The 18,144-nt window shown below is 40.0% G+C and overlaps 1 protein-coding gene across 3 annotated transcripts in view; it reads left to right on the top strand.

Annotated features, from left to right (window-relative positions):
- ADCY7 (adenylate cyclase 7) overlaps positions 1-18,144 on the top strand; it is a 722,067-nt gene that overhangs the window by 616,363 nt on the left and 87,560 nt on the right. For all 3 annotated transcript variants that reach the window (XM_053699557.1, XM_053699558.1, XM_053699559.1), the window contains 2 exons: positions 14,920-15,000; positions 15,410-15,482. In XM_053699557.1, the coding sequence (XP_053555532.1) occupies positions 14,920-15,000; positions 15,410-15,482 (154 nt within the window). The remainder of the gene's footprint in view (positions 1-14,919; positions 15,001-15,409; positions 15,483-18,144) is intronic.

Below are 18,144 nucleotides of genomic sequence, written 5' to 3'. Positions count from 1 at the left end.
TATCCTGGGAACATTTCTTATTTTCTGTGGTTTGCCTTTTGGACAAACTCTTTAAATTTGCAGCCTTCCTTTCGGCTTTGCCAAATCCCTTTGAATATTATCGGTTTTAGGGGCTCTTCTGACAGTGGCCAGATCTTAAGGTATTTTGGTGGCTCTTTACCTGGACTTTATTTTGATTCAGGCGCCATCTTTTCATTTATCAGGATCCATACAGATTCTCTGTTGTCAAGTGCTGCTCAAATAACATAGTGGTTAAGTAAGCAGTTTTGTAACTGAGCGTTACAGGTTTAATTCCATATACTGGTACGGGAAATTATCTCCACTCTCGCGGGTGGAAGGTGAATCTGGGTAGGAGTTGTTTGGTGCCTCATACCAGGGTATTCTTTTTGGGGACGATCATTGACTTGATCATTAAGATTTTATACACAGAGGTCTGACAATCCACTTTTCTTCTACTAGATACGATGAGTCCACGGATTCATCCTTACTTGTGGGATATTATCCTCCTGCTAACAGGAAGTGGCAAAGAGCACCACAGCAGAGCTGTATATATAACTCCTCCCTTCTCTCCACCCCCAGTCATTCTTTTTGCCTATACTAAGTAATAGGAAGAGGTAAAGTGAAAGAGGTGAAGATTCTGCCTGGAGACTGATGATCTTAGCAGTTGTTACTAAATTCCAGAGCAGTTCCCACAGAATGGCTGAGGAGTACTTGAGAAGCTTCAGTGTGGGGAACATTTTTCATGCTACAAGCATTGAGGTATGTTCAGTCATTTTTTTCTGGAGAGACTATGTTATTTCAGAACTGGCTGACATTGTTCCCATAAGGGAAGGGATAAGCAGTAATCCTACATGTGATAGAACGTGTATTACTGGGACCTGTATGTTATGGGCTGAAAATTGGTTGACGCTGATAACATATTGTTTTTGAGACAAAACGATTTTATGCTTGGAGGGCAACATAACGTTTTTTAGGTGTAAACGTTTTTATGTTTGATGGCACTGGCTTATAATATAGTTTGGGTATATGACAAACCCACATGGCTAGGTTCTAGACTGCTTTGCATCGGTTTTTACTAGGCAGAGAGACATCAATATTGATGGGCGGGGCCTAATTTTGAGCCTCAGATGCGCAGTTGAATTTCCTATGCAAGCAGCAAGCTCCAGCTCCGGTGGGCCTAAACTGAACGATTTAGCCAAAACGAAGTGATAGAGGGACTTAACAGACCCCTGAGGTGCAGGGGGTTGCTATCTTAATTTCATAACATTTTTTGAGTAACTTTTTTTTCTATTAAGGGTTAAGAATTTCTGACTTGTGGTGCAATCTTAGCTGGCAAGATAAGACACATATATACTAAAATTGTGATAATTATAACATTTTAGAGCAGTTTTGGAAAAATTGTACGCTTTTTTTACTCTTAAAGGCGCAGTACCGTTTTTCAGATTGTTGTTTTTTTTCACTAAATAAAGTGTTTTCAAGACTGTTTGTGGTTATTACTAGTCTGTTTCAACATGTCTGACATTGAGGAAAGTCAATGTTCTATGTGTTTAGAAGCCATTGTGGAACCCCCACTTAAAATGTGTCCCTCATGTACTGAAAGGGCCTTACATTGCAAAGAACATATTTTAGGTGATAAAAGTATGTCTCAGGATGATTCTCAGTCTGAAGAGAATCAGGTTATGCCATCCAATTCTCCCCAAGTGTCACAACCTTTAACGCCCGCTCAGGCAACGCCCAGTACTTCTAATGCATCTAATTCTTTTACCCTGCAAGATATGGCTGCAGTTATGTCTACTACCCTTACAGAGGTATTGTCTAAACTTTGAAAAAATGTAGAGAAAAATATGTGTGACATACGATCGACCAATAGGACAGACTTAAGGTGATTGGCCAGCACTTAGGGGTGTGTATGAATACTCACCTATGATTGGTTCCAAGTAATACTTAAACCCTGAGCATGAGGCAGGACGGGTTAGCCTTTGAGAAAGCCACGGACGTGGCGAAATGCGCATCAGGCGCTCTGACAAATGCTGAGAATTTATTAGTTAGTGTGTTAAAACCTTAATTCTTATAGACATTTACTTACAAGCTATTTCGTTGGTAATCACCTCTGGACATCGATTTATGTCCAGGCTCATTACAAACCAGCACAATTGTATGAGCTTGTATTTAACCTAATTTGAGTATATTCAATTGTGTGGGATTCTGACAGAGATAGCACTGCTCCAGTATTGCACCAGTCAGTTAATTTTGTGTGAGGTCAATCCTCTTTTTAGACTAGCAATCGTGCAATCCGTGAGCATATTATGGTGCTTCCTTGCCAGACCTACCCACTTAACACACAATAGATAGTCACAACCGGTATCTCAGCATCTATCATTTATTTTAAATACTTTTATATACACCTATTTGTGTGAATGTTTGTCACAATTTATTTTAATTTCAACATATATTAAAAGTTACGTTTTATATATTACACCCAATCCTGCAAACTCATCATACAGAACTATTTACTATTAGGACTATTTGAGTGCTCTGTTATATCCATATTTTTCTCTACATTTTTTCAATGTTTATCTAGGATATTGAGCACCCCCCACCCTATTAATTAGTTAAATAGGAAAAACCCTTTTTCATTTTGTTTATTAGGTATAATTGTGTTGGGGATCTAATATGTATTTTACTATTACAGTATCTCACTATTATTATTTATAAAAAAGTATTGTCTAAACTGCCAGGTTTACAGGGTAAGCGCAGCAGGTCAGGTAGTAGAGTAAATACTGAGCCCTCTGATGCTTTATTGGCCGTCTCCGATGTACCCTCACAGTGTTCTGATTTGGGGGTGGGGGATTTGCTGTCTGAGGGAGAGCTTTCAGACTCAGGAAAGATGTTCCCTCAAACAGACTCAGATGTGACGGCCTTTAAGTTTAAGCTTGTTACTCCGGGAGGTTTTAGCGACTCTGGATGATTGTGACCCTATTGTAATCCCACCAGAGAAATTGTGTAAAATGGATAAATATCTAGAGGTCCCTACTTACACTAATGTTTTTCCAGTCCCTAGAAGGATTTCGGACATTGTTACTAACGAATGGGATAGACCAGGCATTCTGTTCTCTCCCCCTCCTATAGGAAATCTTTCCTATATCTGACACCATTTGGGATTCCTGGCAGATGGTCCCTAAGGTGGAGGGAGCTATTTCTACCCTGGCTAAGCGTATAACTATACCTATTGAGGACAGTTGTGCTTTTAAAGATACTATGGATAAAAAATTAGAGGGTCTTTTAAAGAAATTGTTTATTCATCAGGGTTTTCTTCTACAACCTATAGCGTGCATCGTTCCAGTAAGTGAGGCTCTAGAGGAGTCTCTTAAGGTTGAGACCCCATTAGATGATATTTTGGATAGAATTAAGGCTCTTAAGCTAGCTAATTCTTTTATTACCGATGCCGCTTTTCAAATGGCTAAATTAGCGGCAAAGAATGCAGGCTTTGCCATTTAAGCGCGTAGAACGTTATGGCTTAAGTCTTGGTCTGCTGATGTGTCATCAAAATCTAAGCTTTTGGCTATTCCTTTTAAAGGTAAGACCCAATTCGGACCTGAACTAAAGGAGATAATTTCCGACATTTCTGGAGATAAAGGTCATGCCCTTCCTCAGGATAAGACGGTTAAAATGAGGGCCAAACAAAATAATTTTCGTTCCTTTCGAAACTTTAAGGGTGGACCCTCTACTTCCTCTTCCGCCACAAAGCAGGAGGGGAATTTTGCACAATCCAAGTCAGTCTGGAGACCTAACCAGACCTGGAATAACGGTAAACAGGCCAAGAAGCCCGCTGCTGCTACCAAGACAGCATGAAGGGGCAGCCCCCGATCCGGGACCGAATCTAGTAGGGGGCAGACTTTCTCTCTTTGCTCAGGCTTGGGCAATGGATGTTCAGGATCCCTGGGCATTAGAAATCATGACCCAGGGGTATCGACTAGAATTCAAGGATTGTCTCCCAAGGGGGAGATTTCATCTTTCACGTTTGTCTGTAGACCAGACAAAAAGAGAGGCGTTCTTACGCTGTGTAGAAGACCTATATACCATGGGTGTAATCTGTCCAGTTCCAAAACTAGAACAGGGGCAGGGGTTTTATTCAAATCTGTTCATTGTTCCCAAAAAAGAGGGAACCTTCAGACCGATTTTAGATCTCAAATGCCTAAACAAATTTCTCAAAGTCCCATCGTTCAAGATGGAGACCATAAGAACAATTTTACCAATGATCCAGGAGGGTCAATATATGACCACCGTGGACTTGAAGGATGCGTATCTGCACATTCCTATCCACAAAGATCATCACCAGTTTCTCAGGTTCGCCTTCGTGGACAAACACTACCAGTTTGTGGCCCTTCCTTTCGGGTTGGCCACAGCTCCCAGAATTTTCACAAAAGTGCTAGGGTCCCTTCAGGCGGTTCTAAGGCCGCGGGGCATAGCAGTGGCGCCTTATCTGGATGATATTTTGAGTCAGGCGTCAACTTACCATCTAGCCAAATCTCACACGGACATCGTGTTGGCTTTTCTAAGAACTCACGGGTGGAAGGTGAATATAGGAAAGAGTTCACTAGTTCCACAGACAAGAGTTCCATTCCTGGGAACTCTGATAGACTCGGTAGATATGAAAATTTTTCTGACGGAGGTCAGAAAATCAAAGATCCTAACTACTTGCCGAGCACTTCAGTCCATTCCTCGGCCATCAGTGGCGCGGTGTATGGAGGTCATTGGATTAATGGTAGCGGCAATGGACATCGTTCCGTTTGCTCGCTTTCATCTCAGACCACTGCAGCTGTGCATGCTCAGACAGTGGAATGGGGATTATGTGGATTTATCTCCTCAGATAAATCTGGATCTAGAGACCAGAGACTCTCTTCTTTGGTGGTTGTCACAGGATCATCTGTCCCAGGGAATGTGCTTCCGCAAGCCAGCATGGGTCATAGTGATGACGGACTCCACCCTCTTGGGCTGGGGTTCAGTCTGGAATTCCCTGAAGACTCAGGCTGTTTGGACTCAGGAGGAGTCCCTACTACCAATCAATATTCTGGAACTGAGAGCAATATTCAACGCGCTTCAAGCGTGGCCTCAGTTGGCTTTGGCCAAATTCATAAGATTCCAGTCGGAAAATATCACGACTGTAGCATATATCAATCATCAAGGGGGAACAAAGAGTTCTCTAGCGATGATAGAGGTTTCCAAGATAATTCGATGGGCAGAGACTCACTCTTGCCATCTATCAGTAATCTATATCCCAGGAGTAGAGAACTGGGAAGCGGATTTTCTAAGTCGTCAGACTTTTCATCCGGGGGAGTGGGAGCTCCATCCGGAGGTGTTTGCGGCATTGATTTGTCAATGGAGCACACCGGAATTGGATCTGATGGCATCTCGCCAGAATGCCAAACTTCTTGTTACGGGTCCAGATCAAGGGATCCTCAAGCAGTACTGATAGATGCTCTAGCAGTACCTTGGTCGTTCAACCTGGCTTATGTGTTTCCTCCATTTCCTCTCCTACCTTGTCTGATTGCCAGAATCAAACAGAAGAGGGCTTCGGTAATCTTGATAGCGCCTGCGTGGCCACGCAGGACTTGGTATGCAGAAATCTAGTGGAAATGTCATCTCTGCCACCGTGGAAACTGCCACTGAGACAGGACCTTCTCATTCAAGGTCCGTTTCAACATCCAAATCTAAATTCTCTGCAGCTGACTGCCTGGAGATTGAACGCTTGATTTTATCTAAGCGGGGATTCTCTGAGTCGGTCATTGATACCTTGATTCAGGCTTGGAAGCCTGTCACTAGGAAAATTTACCATAAGATATGGCGTAAATATCTTTATTGGTGTGAATCCAAGGGCTACTCATGGAGTAGGGTTAAGATTCCTAGGATTTTGTCCTTTCTCCAAGAAGGATTGGAGAAGGAATTATCAGCTAGTTCCTTAAAGGGACAAATTTCTGCTTTGTCAGTTTTACTACACAAGCGTCTGGCAGATGTCCCAGACGTTCAGTCTTTTTGTCAGGCTTTAGTCAGAATCAAGCCTGTGTTTAAACCTGTTGCTCTGCCATGGAGTTTGAATTTAGTTCTAAATGTTTTTCAAGGGGTTCCGTTTGAACCAATGCATTCCATAGATATTAAACTTTTATCTTGGAAAGTTTTGTTTTTAGTTGCTATCTCTTCTGCTCAAAGAGTTTCTGTGCTTTTTGCGTTACAATGTGACTCGCCTTATCTTATATTCCATTCTGATAAGGTGGTTTTGCGCACTAAACCTGGTTTCCTTCCTAAGGTTGTTTCAAATAAGAATATTAATCAGGAAATTGTTGTTCCTTCTCTGTGTCCTAATCCTTCTTCTAAGAAGGAGCGTCTGTTGCATAACTTGGACGTGGTTCGTGCCTTGAAGTTTTACTTACAAGCAACCAAGGATTTTCGTCAAACATCTTCTTTATTTCTTGTTTATTCTGGAAAGCGTAGGGGTCAAAAAGCTACGGCTACCTTTCTTTCTTTTTGGCTGAAAAGCATCATCCATTTGGCATACGAGACTGCTGGACAGCAGCCTCCTTAAAAAATTACAACTCATTCTACTAGAGCGGTGGCTTCCACATGGGTTTTTCAAAACAATGCTTCTGTTGAACAGATTTGTAAGGCTGTGACTTGGTCCTCCCTTCATACCTTTTCCAAATTTTCCAAATTTGATACTTTTGCTTCTGAGGCTATTTTTGGGAGAAAAGTTCTTCAAGCAGTGGTGCCTTCTGTTTAGGTATCTGTCTTGTCCCTCCCGTTCATCCGTGTCCTGTAGCTTTGGTATTGTATCCCACAAGTAAGGATGATTCCGTGGACTTGTCGTATCTAGTAGAAGAAAAGGAAATTTATGCTTACCTGATAAATTGATTTCTTCTACGATACGACGAGTCCACGGCCCTCCCTGTCATAATAGACAGATTATATTTCTTTCATGTAATTAACAAGAGTCCATGAGCTAGTGACGTATGGGATATACATTCCTACCAGGAGGGGCAAAGTTTCCCAAACCTTAAAATGCCTATAAATACACCCCTCACCACACCCACAAATCAGTTTTACAAACTTTGCCTCCAAGGGAGGTGGTGAAGTAAGTTTGTGCTAGATTCTACGTTGATATGCGCTCCGCAGCAAGTTGGAGCCCGGTTTTCCTCTCAGCGTGCAGTGAATGTCAGAGGGATGTGAGGAGAGTATTGCCTATTGAATGCAGTGATCTCCTTCTACGGGGTCTATTTCATAAGGTTCTCTGTTATCGGTCGTAGAGATTCATCTCTTACCTCCCTTTTCAGATCGACGATATACTCTTATATATACCATTACCTCTACTGATTCTCGTTTCAGTACTGGTTTGGCTTTCTACAAACATGTAGATGAGTGTCCTGGGGTAAGTAAGTCTTATTTTCTGTGACACTCTAAGCTATGGTTGGGCACTTTATTTATAAAGTTCTAAATATATGTATTCAAACATTTATTTGCCTTGACTCAGAATGTTCAACTTTCCTTATTTCCAGACAGTCAGTTTCATATTTGGGATTATGCTTTAATTATCATATTTTTTCTTACCTCAAAAATTTGACTTTTTCCCTGTGGGCTGTTAGGCTCGCGGGGGCTGAAAATGCTTCATTTTATTGCGTCATTTTTGGCGCGGACTTTTTTGGCGCAAAAATTCATTTCCGTTTCCGGCGTCATACGTGTCGCCGGAAGTTGCGTCATTTTTTGACGTTATTTTGCGCCAAAAATGTCGGCGTTCCGGATGTTGCGTCATTTTTGGCGCAAAAAGCATTTAGGCGCCAAATAATGTGGGCGTCTTTTTTGGCGCCAAAAAATATGGGCGTCGCTTTTGTCTCCACATTATTTCAGTCTCATTTTTCATTTGCTTCTGGTTGCTAGAAGCTTGATGTTTGGCATTTTTTTTCCCATTCCTGAAACTGTCTTATAAGGAATTTGATCTATTTTGCTTTATATGTTGTTTTTTCTCTTACATATTGCAAGATGTCTCACGTTGCATCTGAGCCAGAAGATACTACAGGAAAACCTCTGCCTGCTGGATCTACCAAAGCTAAGTGTATCTGCTGTAAACTTTTGGTAGCTATTCCTCCAGCTGTTGTTTGTATTAAATGTCATGACAAACTTGTTAATGCAGATAATATTTCCTTTAGTGATGTACCATTGCCTGTTGCAGTTCCCTCAACATCTAAGGTGCAGAATGTTCCTGATAACATAAGAGATTTTGTTTCTGAATCCATAAAGAAGGCTTTGTCTGTTATTTCTCCTTCTAGTAAACGTAAAAAGTCTTTTAAATCTTCTCTTTCTACAGATGAATTTTTAAATGAACACCATCATTCTGATTCTTTGGACTCTTCTGGTTCAGAGGATTCTGTCTCAGAGATTGATGCTGATAAATCTTCATATTTATTTAAGATGGAATTTATTCGCTCTTTACTTAAAGAAGTACTAATTGCTTTAGAAATAGAGGATTCTAGTCCTCTTGATACTAATTCTATACGTTTAGATAAGGTTTTTAAAGCTCCTGCGGTTATTCCAGAAGTCTTTCCTGTTCCTAATGCTATTTCTGCAGTAATTGCTAAGGAATGGGATAGATTGGGTAATTCATTTACTCCTTCTAAACGTTTTAAGCAATTATATCCTGTTCCGCCTGACAGGTTAGAATTTTGGGACAAAATCCCTAAAGTTGATGGGGCTATTTCTACCCTTGCTAAACGTACTACCATTCCTACATCAGATGGTACCTCGTTTAAGGATCCTTTAGATAGAAAAATTGAATCTTTTCTAAGAAAAGCTTATCTATGTTCAGGTAATCTTCTTAGACCTGCTATATCATTGGCTGATGTTGCTGCAGCTTCAACTTTTTGGTTGGAAACTCTAGCGCAACAAGTAACAAATCGTGATTCTCATGATATTATTATTCTTCTCCAGCATGCTAATAATTTCATCTGTGATGCCATTTTTGATATTATTAGAGTTGATGTTAGATTTATGTCTCTGGCTATCTTAGCCAGAAGAGCTTTATGGCTTAAGACTTGGAATGCTGATATGGCTTCTAAATCAACTCTACTTTCCATTTCTTTCCAGGGAAACAAATTATTTGGTTCTCAGTTGGATTCTATTATTTCAACTGTTACTGGTGGGAAAGGAACTTTTTTACCACAGGATAAAAAGTCTAAAGGTAAAAACAGGGCTAACAATCGTTTTCGATCCTTTCGTTTCAACAAAGAACAAAAGCCTGATCCTTCGTCCTCAGGAGCAGTTTCAGTTTGGAAACCATCTCCAGTCTGGAATAAATCCAAGCCTGCTAGAAAGGCAAAGCCTGCTTCTAAGTTCACATGAAGGTACGGCCCTCATTCCAGTTCCGCTGGTAGGGGGCAGGTTACGTTTTTTCAAAGAAATTTGGATCAATTCTGTTCACAATCTTTGGATTCAGAACATTGTTTCAGAAGGGTACAGAATTGGTTTCAAGATGAGACCTCCTGCAAAGAGATTTTTTCTTTCCCATGTCCCAGTAAATCCAGTGAAAGCTCAAGCATTTCTGAATTGTGTTTCAGATCTAGAGTTGGCTGGAGTAATTATGCCAGTTCCAGTTCCGGAACAGGGGATGGGGTTTTATTCAAATCTCTTCATTGTACCAAAGAAGGAGAATTCCTTCAGACCAGTTCTGGATCTAAAATTATTGAATCGCTATGTAAGGATACCAACGTTCAAGATGGTAACTGTAAGGACTATATTGCCTTTTGTTCAGCAAGGGAATTATATGTCCACAATAGATTTACAGGATGCATATCTGCATATTCCGATTCATCCAGATCATTATCAGTTCCTGAGATTCTCTTTTCTAGACAAGCATTACCAATTTGTGGCTCTACCGTTTGGCCTTGCTACAGCTCCAAGAATTTTCACAAAGATTCTCGGTGCCCTTCTGTCTGTAATCAGAGAACAGGGTATTGTGGTATTTCCTTATTTGGACGATATCTTGGTACTTGCTCCGTCTTTACATTTAGCAGAGTCTCATACGAATCGACTTGTGTTGTTTCTTCAAGATCATGGTTGGAGGATCAATTTACTAAAAAGTTCTTTGATTCCTCAAACAAGGGTAACCTTTCTGGGTTTCCAGATAGATTCAGTGTCCATGACTCTGTCTTTAACAGACAAGAGACGTCTAAAATTGATTACAGCTTGTCGAAACCTTCAGTCACAATCATTCCCTTCGGTAGCCTTATGCATGGAAATTCTAGGTCTTATGACTGCTGCATCGGACGCGATCCCCTTTGCTCGTTTTCACATGCGACCTCTTCAGCTCTGTATGCTGAACCAATGGTGCAGGGATTACACGAAGATATCTCAATTAATATCTTTAAAACCGATTGTTCGACACTCTCTAACGTGGTGGACAGATCACCATCGTTTAATTCAGGGGGCTTCTTTTGTTCTTCCGACCTGGACTGTAATTTCAACAGATGCAAGTCTCACAGGTTGGGGAGCTGTGTGGGGATCTCTGACGGCACAAGGAGTTTGGGAATCTCAGGAGGTGAGATTACCGATCAATATTTTGGAACTCCGTGCAATTTTCAGAGCTCTTCAGTTTTGGCCTCTTCTGAAGAGAGAATCGTTCATTTGTTTTCAGACAGACAATGTCACAACTGTGGCATACATCAATCATCAAGGAGGGACTCACAGTCCTCTGGCTATGAAAGAAGTATCTCAAATTTTGGTTTGGGCGGAATCCAGCTCCTGTCTAATCTCTGCGGTTCATATCCCAGGTGTAGACAATTGGGAAGCGGATTATCTCAGTCGCCAAACGTTGCATCCGGGCGAATGGTCTCTTCACCCAGAGGTATTTCTTCAGATTGTTCAATTGTGGGGGCTCCCAGAGATAGATCTGATGGCCTCTCATCTAAACAAGAAACTTCCCAGGTATCTGTCCAGATCCCGGGATCCTCAGGCGGAGGCAGTGGATGCATTATCACTTCCTTGGAAGTATCATCCTGCCTATATCTTTCCGCCTCTAGTTCTTCTTCCAAGAGTAATCTCCAAGATTCTGAGGGAATGCTCGTTTGTTCTGCTAATAGCTCCGGCATGGCCTCACAGGTTTTGGTATGCGGATCTTGTCCGGATGGCATCTTGCCAGCCATGGACTCTTCCGTTAAGACCAGACCTTCTGTCACAAGGTCCTTTTTTCCATCCGGATCTGAAATCCTTAAATTTAAAGGTATGGAGATTGAACGCTTGATTCTTGGTCATAGAGGTTTCTCTGACTCCGTGATTAATACTATGTTACAGGCTCGTAAATCTGTATCTCGAGAGATATATTATAGAGTCTGGAAGACTTATATTTCTTGGTGTCTTTCTCATCATTTTTCTTGGCATTCTTTTAGAATACCGAGAATTTTACAATTTCTTCAGGATGGTTTGGATAAGGGTTTGTCCGCAAGTTCTTTGAAAGGACAAATCTCTGCTCTTTCTGTTCTTTTTCACAGAAAGATTGCTATTCTTCCTGATATTCATTGTTTTGTACAAGCTTTGGTTCGTATAAAACCTGTCATTAAGTCAATTTCTCCTCCTTGGAGTTTGAATTTGGTTCTGGGAGCTCTTCAAGCTCCTCCGTTTGAACCTATGCATTCATTGGACATTAAATTACTTTCTTGGAAAGTTTTGTTCCTTTTGGCTATCTCTTCTGCTAGAAGAGTTTCTGAATTATCTGCTCTTTCATGTGAGTCTCCTTTTCTGATTTTTCATCAGGATAAGGCGGTGTTGCGAACTTCTTTTGAATTTTTACCTAAAGTTGTGAATTCCAACAACATTAGTAGAGAAATTGTGGTTCCTTCATTATGTCCTAATCCTAAGAATTCTAAGGAGAAATCATTGCATTCTTTGGATGTTGTTAGAGCTTTGAAATATTATGTTGAAGCTACGAAATCTTTCCGTAAGACTTCTAGTCTATTTGTTATCTTTTCCGGTTCTAGGAAAGGCCAGAAAGCTTCTGCCATTTCTTTGGCATCTTGGTTGAAATCTTTAATTCATCTTGCCTATGTTGAGTCGGGTAAAACTCCGCCTCAAAGAATTACAGCTCATTCTACTAGGTCAGTATCTACTTCCTGGGCGTTTAGGAATGAAGCTTCGGTTGACCAGATCTGCAAAGCAGCAACTTGGTCTTCTTTGCATACTTTTACTAAATTCTACCATTTTGATGTATTTTCTTCTTCTGAAGCAGTTTTTGGTAGAAAAGTTCTTCAGGCAGCGGTTTCAGTTTGAATCTTCTGCTTATGTTTTTTGTTAAACTTTATTTTGGGTGTGGATTATTTTCAGCAGGAATTGGCTGTCTTTATTTTATCCCTCCCTCTCTAGTGACTCTTGTGTGGAAAGATCCACATCTTGGGTAGTCATTATCCCATACGTCACTAGCTCATGGACTCTTGTTAATTACATGAAAGAAAACATAATTTATGTAAGAACTTACCTGATAAATTCATTTCTTTCATATTAACAAGAGTCCATGAGGCCCACCCTTTTTTGTGGTGGTTATGATTTTTTTGTATAAAGCACAATTATTCCAATTCCTTATTTTATATGCTTCGCACTTTTTCTTATCACCCCACTTCTTGGCTATTCGTTAAACTGATTTGTGGGTGTGGTGAGGGGTGTATTTATAGGCATTTTAAGGTTTGGGAAACTTTGCCCCTCCTGGTAGGAATGTATATCCCATACGTCACTAGCTCATGGACTCTTGTTAATATGAAAGAAATGAATTTATCAGGTAAGTTCTTACATAAATTATGTTTTTTGTGTTCAAAACAAGTCACCTCTGCACCTTTTAGCTTTTCTTTTCTCTTCCTATACCTTCGGTCGAATGACTGGGGGTGGAGAGAAGGGAGGAGCTATATATACAGGTCTGCTGTGGTGCTCTTTGCCACTTCCTGTTAGCAGGAGGATAATATCCCACAAGTAAGGATGAATCCGTTGACTCGTCGTATCATAGAAGAAATCAATTTATCAGGTAAGCATACATTTCCTTTTTTGCTTCCGGTCTTTATCTCAGTCCTCTACCCGTCCTTCAGTGGCTCGGTGTATGGACATCTTGGATCTCAGGGTGGCTTCAGGATCCTATCTGATCTTGAAGATTAAAGAGGACCAGGCCTGGCCAGTACCTGGATGGGAGACCGCCTGACAACACCGGGTGCGGTAGGATTTTTATCCTTTTTCTCGTTTTCCATCTGAGACCTCTACAGTTATGTATGCTCAGACAGTGAAATGTGGAGCACTCAGATCTTCTAGTGGATAGTCTTAGATAACCGGACAAGAGATTCTCTGTGCTGGTGGATCCTCAGGACTGTAACTCAGGGCACATGCTTCCCAAGTCCATTTTTGGTGATTATGAGCTTGGATGCCAGCCTTTCGGGCTGGGGTGCAGTTTGGAATTCCTTAAGAGCTCAGGGACTTTGGACTCAGGAGGAGTCCGCCCTCTCTATAAATATCCTACGGTTGAGGGCATTCTTCATTGTACTATCAACCTGGTCTCATCTTCACATCGGTGGCATACATCAACCACCAGGAAGAAACCCGGAGTTCATTATCTATAATAGAGATGACTCTCATTCTTCAGTGAGTGGAGTGTCCAGATTGTCTCCTCTCTGTCATCCATCCCAGGGGTGGATAATTGGGAAGAGGATTTTCTGAGCAGGCAGACCTTTCTCCATCCAGAAGTATTCTCAAGGATATCTTTCAGGTGGGGGGCTCCGGAGTTGTATCTGATGGCGTCTCGTCTAAACACCAAGCTTCCTAGATGCTCCAGCGGTTCCTTGGGACTTCGATCTAGCATACTTGTTCCCTCCGTTTTCCCTCCTTCCTAAAGTAATAGTTTGTATCAATTCAGGTCTGTGTTTAAATCTGTTGCTCCTCATGGAGTCTTAATCTTATTCTTAGAGTTTTGCAACAGGCTCTGTTTGAGCCTATGCATACAGCTGGTATTAAGTTGTTGTCTTGGAAAATGTTGTTTCTCCTTACTATTTCTTCTGCTGGCAGAGTTTCCGGGCTTTCGGCTTTACAGTGTGATTCCCCTTCCTTATTTTTCATGCAGATAAGGCGGTTCTTGGCGTACTAAGTTGGGTTTTTCTTCCCAATGTAGTATCGGATCTCTATATCAATCAGGATATTGGTGTTCCTTCTTTTTGTCCTAATCCTCCTTCTCAGGAACCCCTATTGCATAACCTGGATTTTGTGCATGCTCTAAAATTTTACCTTCAAGCCACTAAAGGTTTTGGGCATTCAACTGCCCTGTTCATTGTTTTCTTTCAAAAAATTAAGCTTCTATGGAACAAATCTGCGAGGTGGCCACTTGGTCCTCTCTACATACTTTTTACAAATTATATAAATTTGATACTTTTGCCTTGACTGAGGCTTTTTTGAGAGAAAGGTTCTTCAAGCAGTGGTGCCTTCTGTTTAGGTCCGCCTGTCTTGTTCTCCCGACCTTCTGTGTCCTCTAGCTTGGGTATTGGTTCCCACTAGTAATTAGAATGGATTTGTGGACTCTCCATGCTTACCTGATAAATTATTTTCTTTCCTTGGCATGGAGAATCCACGACCTGCTTTTTTTTATATAAACCTCAGGCACCTCTATACCTTTGTGTCATCTTCATTTTCATTTTTCTGCTGGGGTGTTCTTTGCCTCCTCCTGCTGGCCAGGAGTTGAATGTCCCACTAGTAATTAGAATGGATTTGTGGATTCTCCATGCCAAGGAAAGAAAAGAATTTATCAGGTAAGTTTTTTCATCTTTTGTCCTATGACCTGATCAGTGCATTTTATAGCTATTATTAGTCCTGAACACTCTTATAGAATCACCATAAAATATGTATTTTTTATATGAATTGTAGGAATATCTCTCAGAAGCAGAAACATGAAGAGGAACTACGTGAAAAGATGATGAATACAATAGACGGTCTCAGTTCTGCAAAGTATGTATGGGTTAATTTATCATCTTTATGGATTAAATCATGGTCAACTGCGTCACCCAAAAGAATTTGAAAGTTGCATCTTTTCCTTCCAGTGTTGCTTAATTCCTTGTTATAGAATTTATTTTTTTATATCATAAATTTATAGAAAGAAACTGAACATGAATATGTGATTTAGATAACTTCGTTTGAAAGCTATGACAATAGGTTATACCCGAAATTAAACGCATCAGAAAACTACAGCTTTGAATCTGGAAGGAAAGGAGCTGATGATGTGCCACACAGATGATCATATTATTTTAACAGAATATTTATATATATATATATATATATATATATATATATATATATATATATATATATATATATATATATATATATAATTTTTTATTTTATATATATTTCATTTCAGACCTTGGGTTGGAAAATCTGAAGATTTCTACGGATTCCTTCTATTTTTTACTGCTGACGGCCTGGAGAAAGAAGTAAGACTATTTGAAAGTCTTCTTTTCTTCTTGTGTATATTTCATTAGATATGGACTTTATGAAAAATAGCATTTCAGAAGAGGAGATTTTGCAACATATAGGCATCAGTACAGTTTTCCTACTTTCTTACCATTTTTAATATGCTCATTATTTCCCCCTTGCATTCCCTGTATACTAATAGACCAGTTCCTCAGTTGATCTGTGTTTCCTCTCTTAAACTTAACATTTTAAACAGTTTTGGTTAGCACTTAGCAACCCAAAACAGTTCTAGACAAAATCAATCCTCTTAAATAATTGTCATGCTTGAATTGTGTTTTACAAAATTTAATTTGAAAATGTATACAACTACTAATATATGCTAGTTTGTTTGCATAGTAAGTTGCTATTTTGGTAGATAATTGGACAAGTAAGTAGGATTTAAAAGTGTTCAAAAATATTTTGATAAGCTGCTTGTGCTTTCTATTTGATTAGAATACTGGTGTCACCTTATCCCCCTACAAGGTATAGGGAGCATTTTTATGTGCCAAATGCATTTGACAAGCAGTAGATAGGATATTGCAGGGTTTTCAAATGAATTGCAATGGATTTGAAAAGAAACACCCCAGAAATGCAAATGCATGCACTTCACACAGCATTTATGATTGATTGGAATGATCCTCATAGTTTGCAAGCAACATTAGTACAAAAATAAAATAATTCAATGAATCAGAGCATTGCATTTTGCATTAGAATTCCCTCTATAATTTAAAGCTGTTTGCATCTTCATGGAGTAGATTTGCTCAACATAGTTACTTCATAAAAAGTATTGGGTAGTGTTTCCAAAACCAGTTCAGCCTTTTAATTCTTACAGTTCTTGAAGCTCTTTTGGAGATCTGGGGTGCCCTCAAGGACGTCTTAGTACTTCACCAGAACTATGAAATATACCCCTCACAATAACAAGATCTGGATAACGTCGCTTTGACACCCAAAGGAGCTGCCTAAGGAACTAAACTACAGCACTTGCCCTTTTGTTTCCATTTTCTTGTGAAACTTCCTAATCACACAAAAATCTAACACCATGACTTCCTGTGAAGCACACTTTTGAGTTGGGTATTTTGTACATATGAAGAAAGAAAGACTAAGCCCTCTCAGTACAGCACATTTCTCTTGTAAGGTGTATCCAGTCCACGGATCATCCATTACTTGTGGGATATTCTCCTTCCCAACAGGAAGTTGCAAGAGGATCACCCACAGCAGAGCTGCTATATAGCTCCTACCCTAACTGCCATATCTAGTCATTCTCTTGCAACTCTCGACAAGCATGGAGGTAGTAAGAGAGAAGTGGTGAAACGTAGTTGTTTTTTTCTTCAATCAAAAGTTTATTTTCTCTTGTTAAGTGTATACAGTTCACGGATCATCCATTACTTATGGGATATTCTCCTTCCCAACAGGAAGTTGCAAGAGGATCACCCACAGCAGAGCTGCTATATAGCTCCTCCCCTAACTTTCATATCCAGTCATTCTCTTGCAAGCCTCAACCAAGATGGAGGTCGTAAGAGGAGTGTGGTGTTTTATACTTAGTTTATTCTTCAATCAAAAGTTTGTTATTTTTAAATGGTGCCGGAGTGTACTGTTTATCTCAGGCAGTATTTAGAAGAAGAATCTGCCTGCGTTTTGATCTTAGCAGAAGTAACTAAGATCCATGGCTGTTCTCATATATTCTGAGGAGTGAGGTAACTTCAGAGAGGGAATGGCGTGCAGGTTTTCCTGCAATAAGGTATGTGCAGTTAATATTTTTCTAGGGATGGAATTTGTTAGAAAATGCTGCTGATACCGAACTAATGTAAGTAAAGCCTTAAATGCAGTGAGAGCTACTGGTATCAGGCTTATTAATAGAGATGCATACTCTTATAAAAATGTAATATAAACCGTTTGCTGGCATGTTTAATTGTTTTTATATGTATTTGGTGATAAAACTTATTGGGGCCTAGTTTTTTTCCACATGGCTGGCTTGAATTTTGCCTAGTAACAGTTTCCTTAGGCTTTCCACTGTTGTAATATGAGTGGGAGGGGCCTTTTTTAGTGCTTTTCTGTGCAGATAAAAATACTGACAGAGACATTCAGCTTCCCTCTGCATGATCCAGGACATCTCTGGAGGGCTCAAAAGGCTTCAAAGTCGTTTTTGAGGGAGGTAAAAAGCCACAGTAGAGCTGTGGCAGTTGTTGTGACTGTTTAAAAAAAACAAAAAAAAAACGTTTTTGTCTTTTATTATTCTGTTTTGGGTATTAAGGGGTTAATCATCCATTTGCAAGTGGGTGCAATGCTCTGCTATCTTGTTACATACACTGTAAAAATTTCGTTAGTGTAACTGCCTTTTATCACTATTATTTCAAATTTTGACAAAATTTGTGTTTCTTAAAGGTGCAGTAACGTTTTTTATATTGCTTGTAAACTTGTTTAAAGTGTTTTCCAAGCTTGCTAGTCTCATTGCTAGTCTGTTTAAACATGTCTGACACAGAGGAAACTACTTGTTCATTATGTTTGAAAGCCATGGTGGAGCCCCATAGGAGAATGTGTACTAAATGTATTGATTTCACCTTAAACAGTAAAGATCAGTCTTTAACTATAAAAGAAATATCACCAGAAAATTCTGACGAGGGGGAAGTTATGCCGACTAACTCT

The sequence above is a fragment of the Bombina bombina genome, chromosome 1, assembly GCF_027579735.1.
Source record: "Bombina bombina isolate aBomBom1 chromosome 1, aBomBom1.pri, whole genome shotgun sequence".
Classification (NCBI taxonomy): domain Eukaryota; kingdom Metazoa; phylum Chordata; class Amphibia; order Anura; family Bombinatoridae; genus Bombina; species Bombina bombina.
This window is presented reverse-complemented; position numbering and strand designations above follow the sequence as displayed.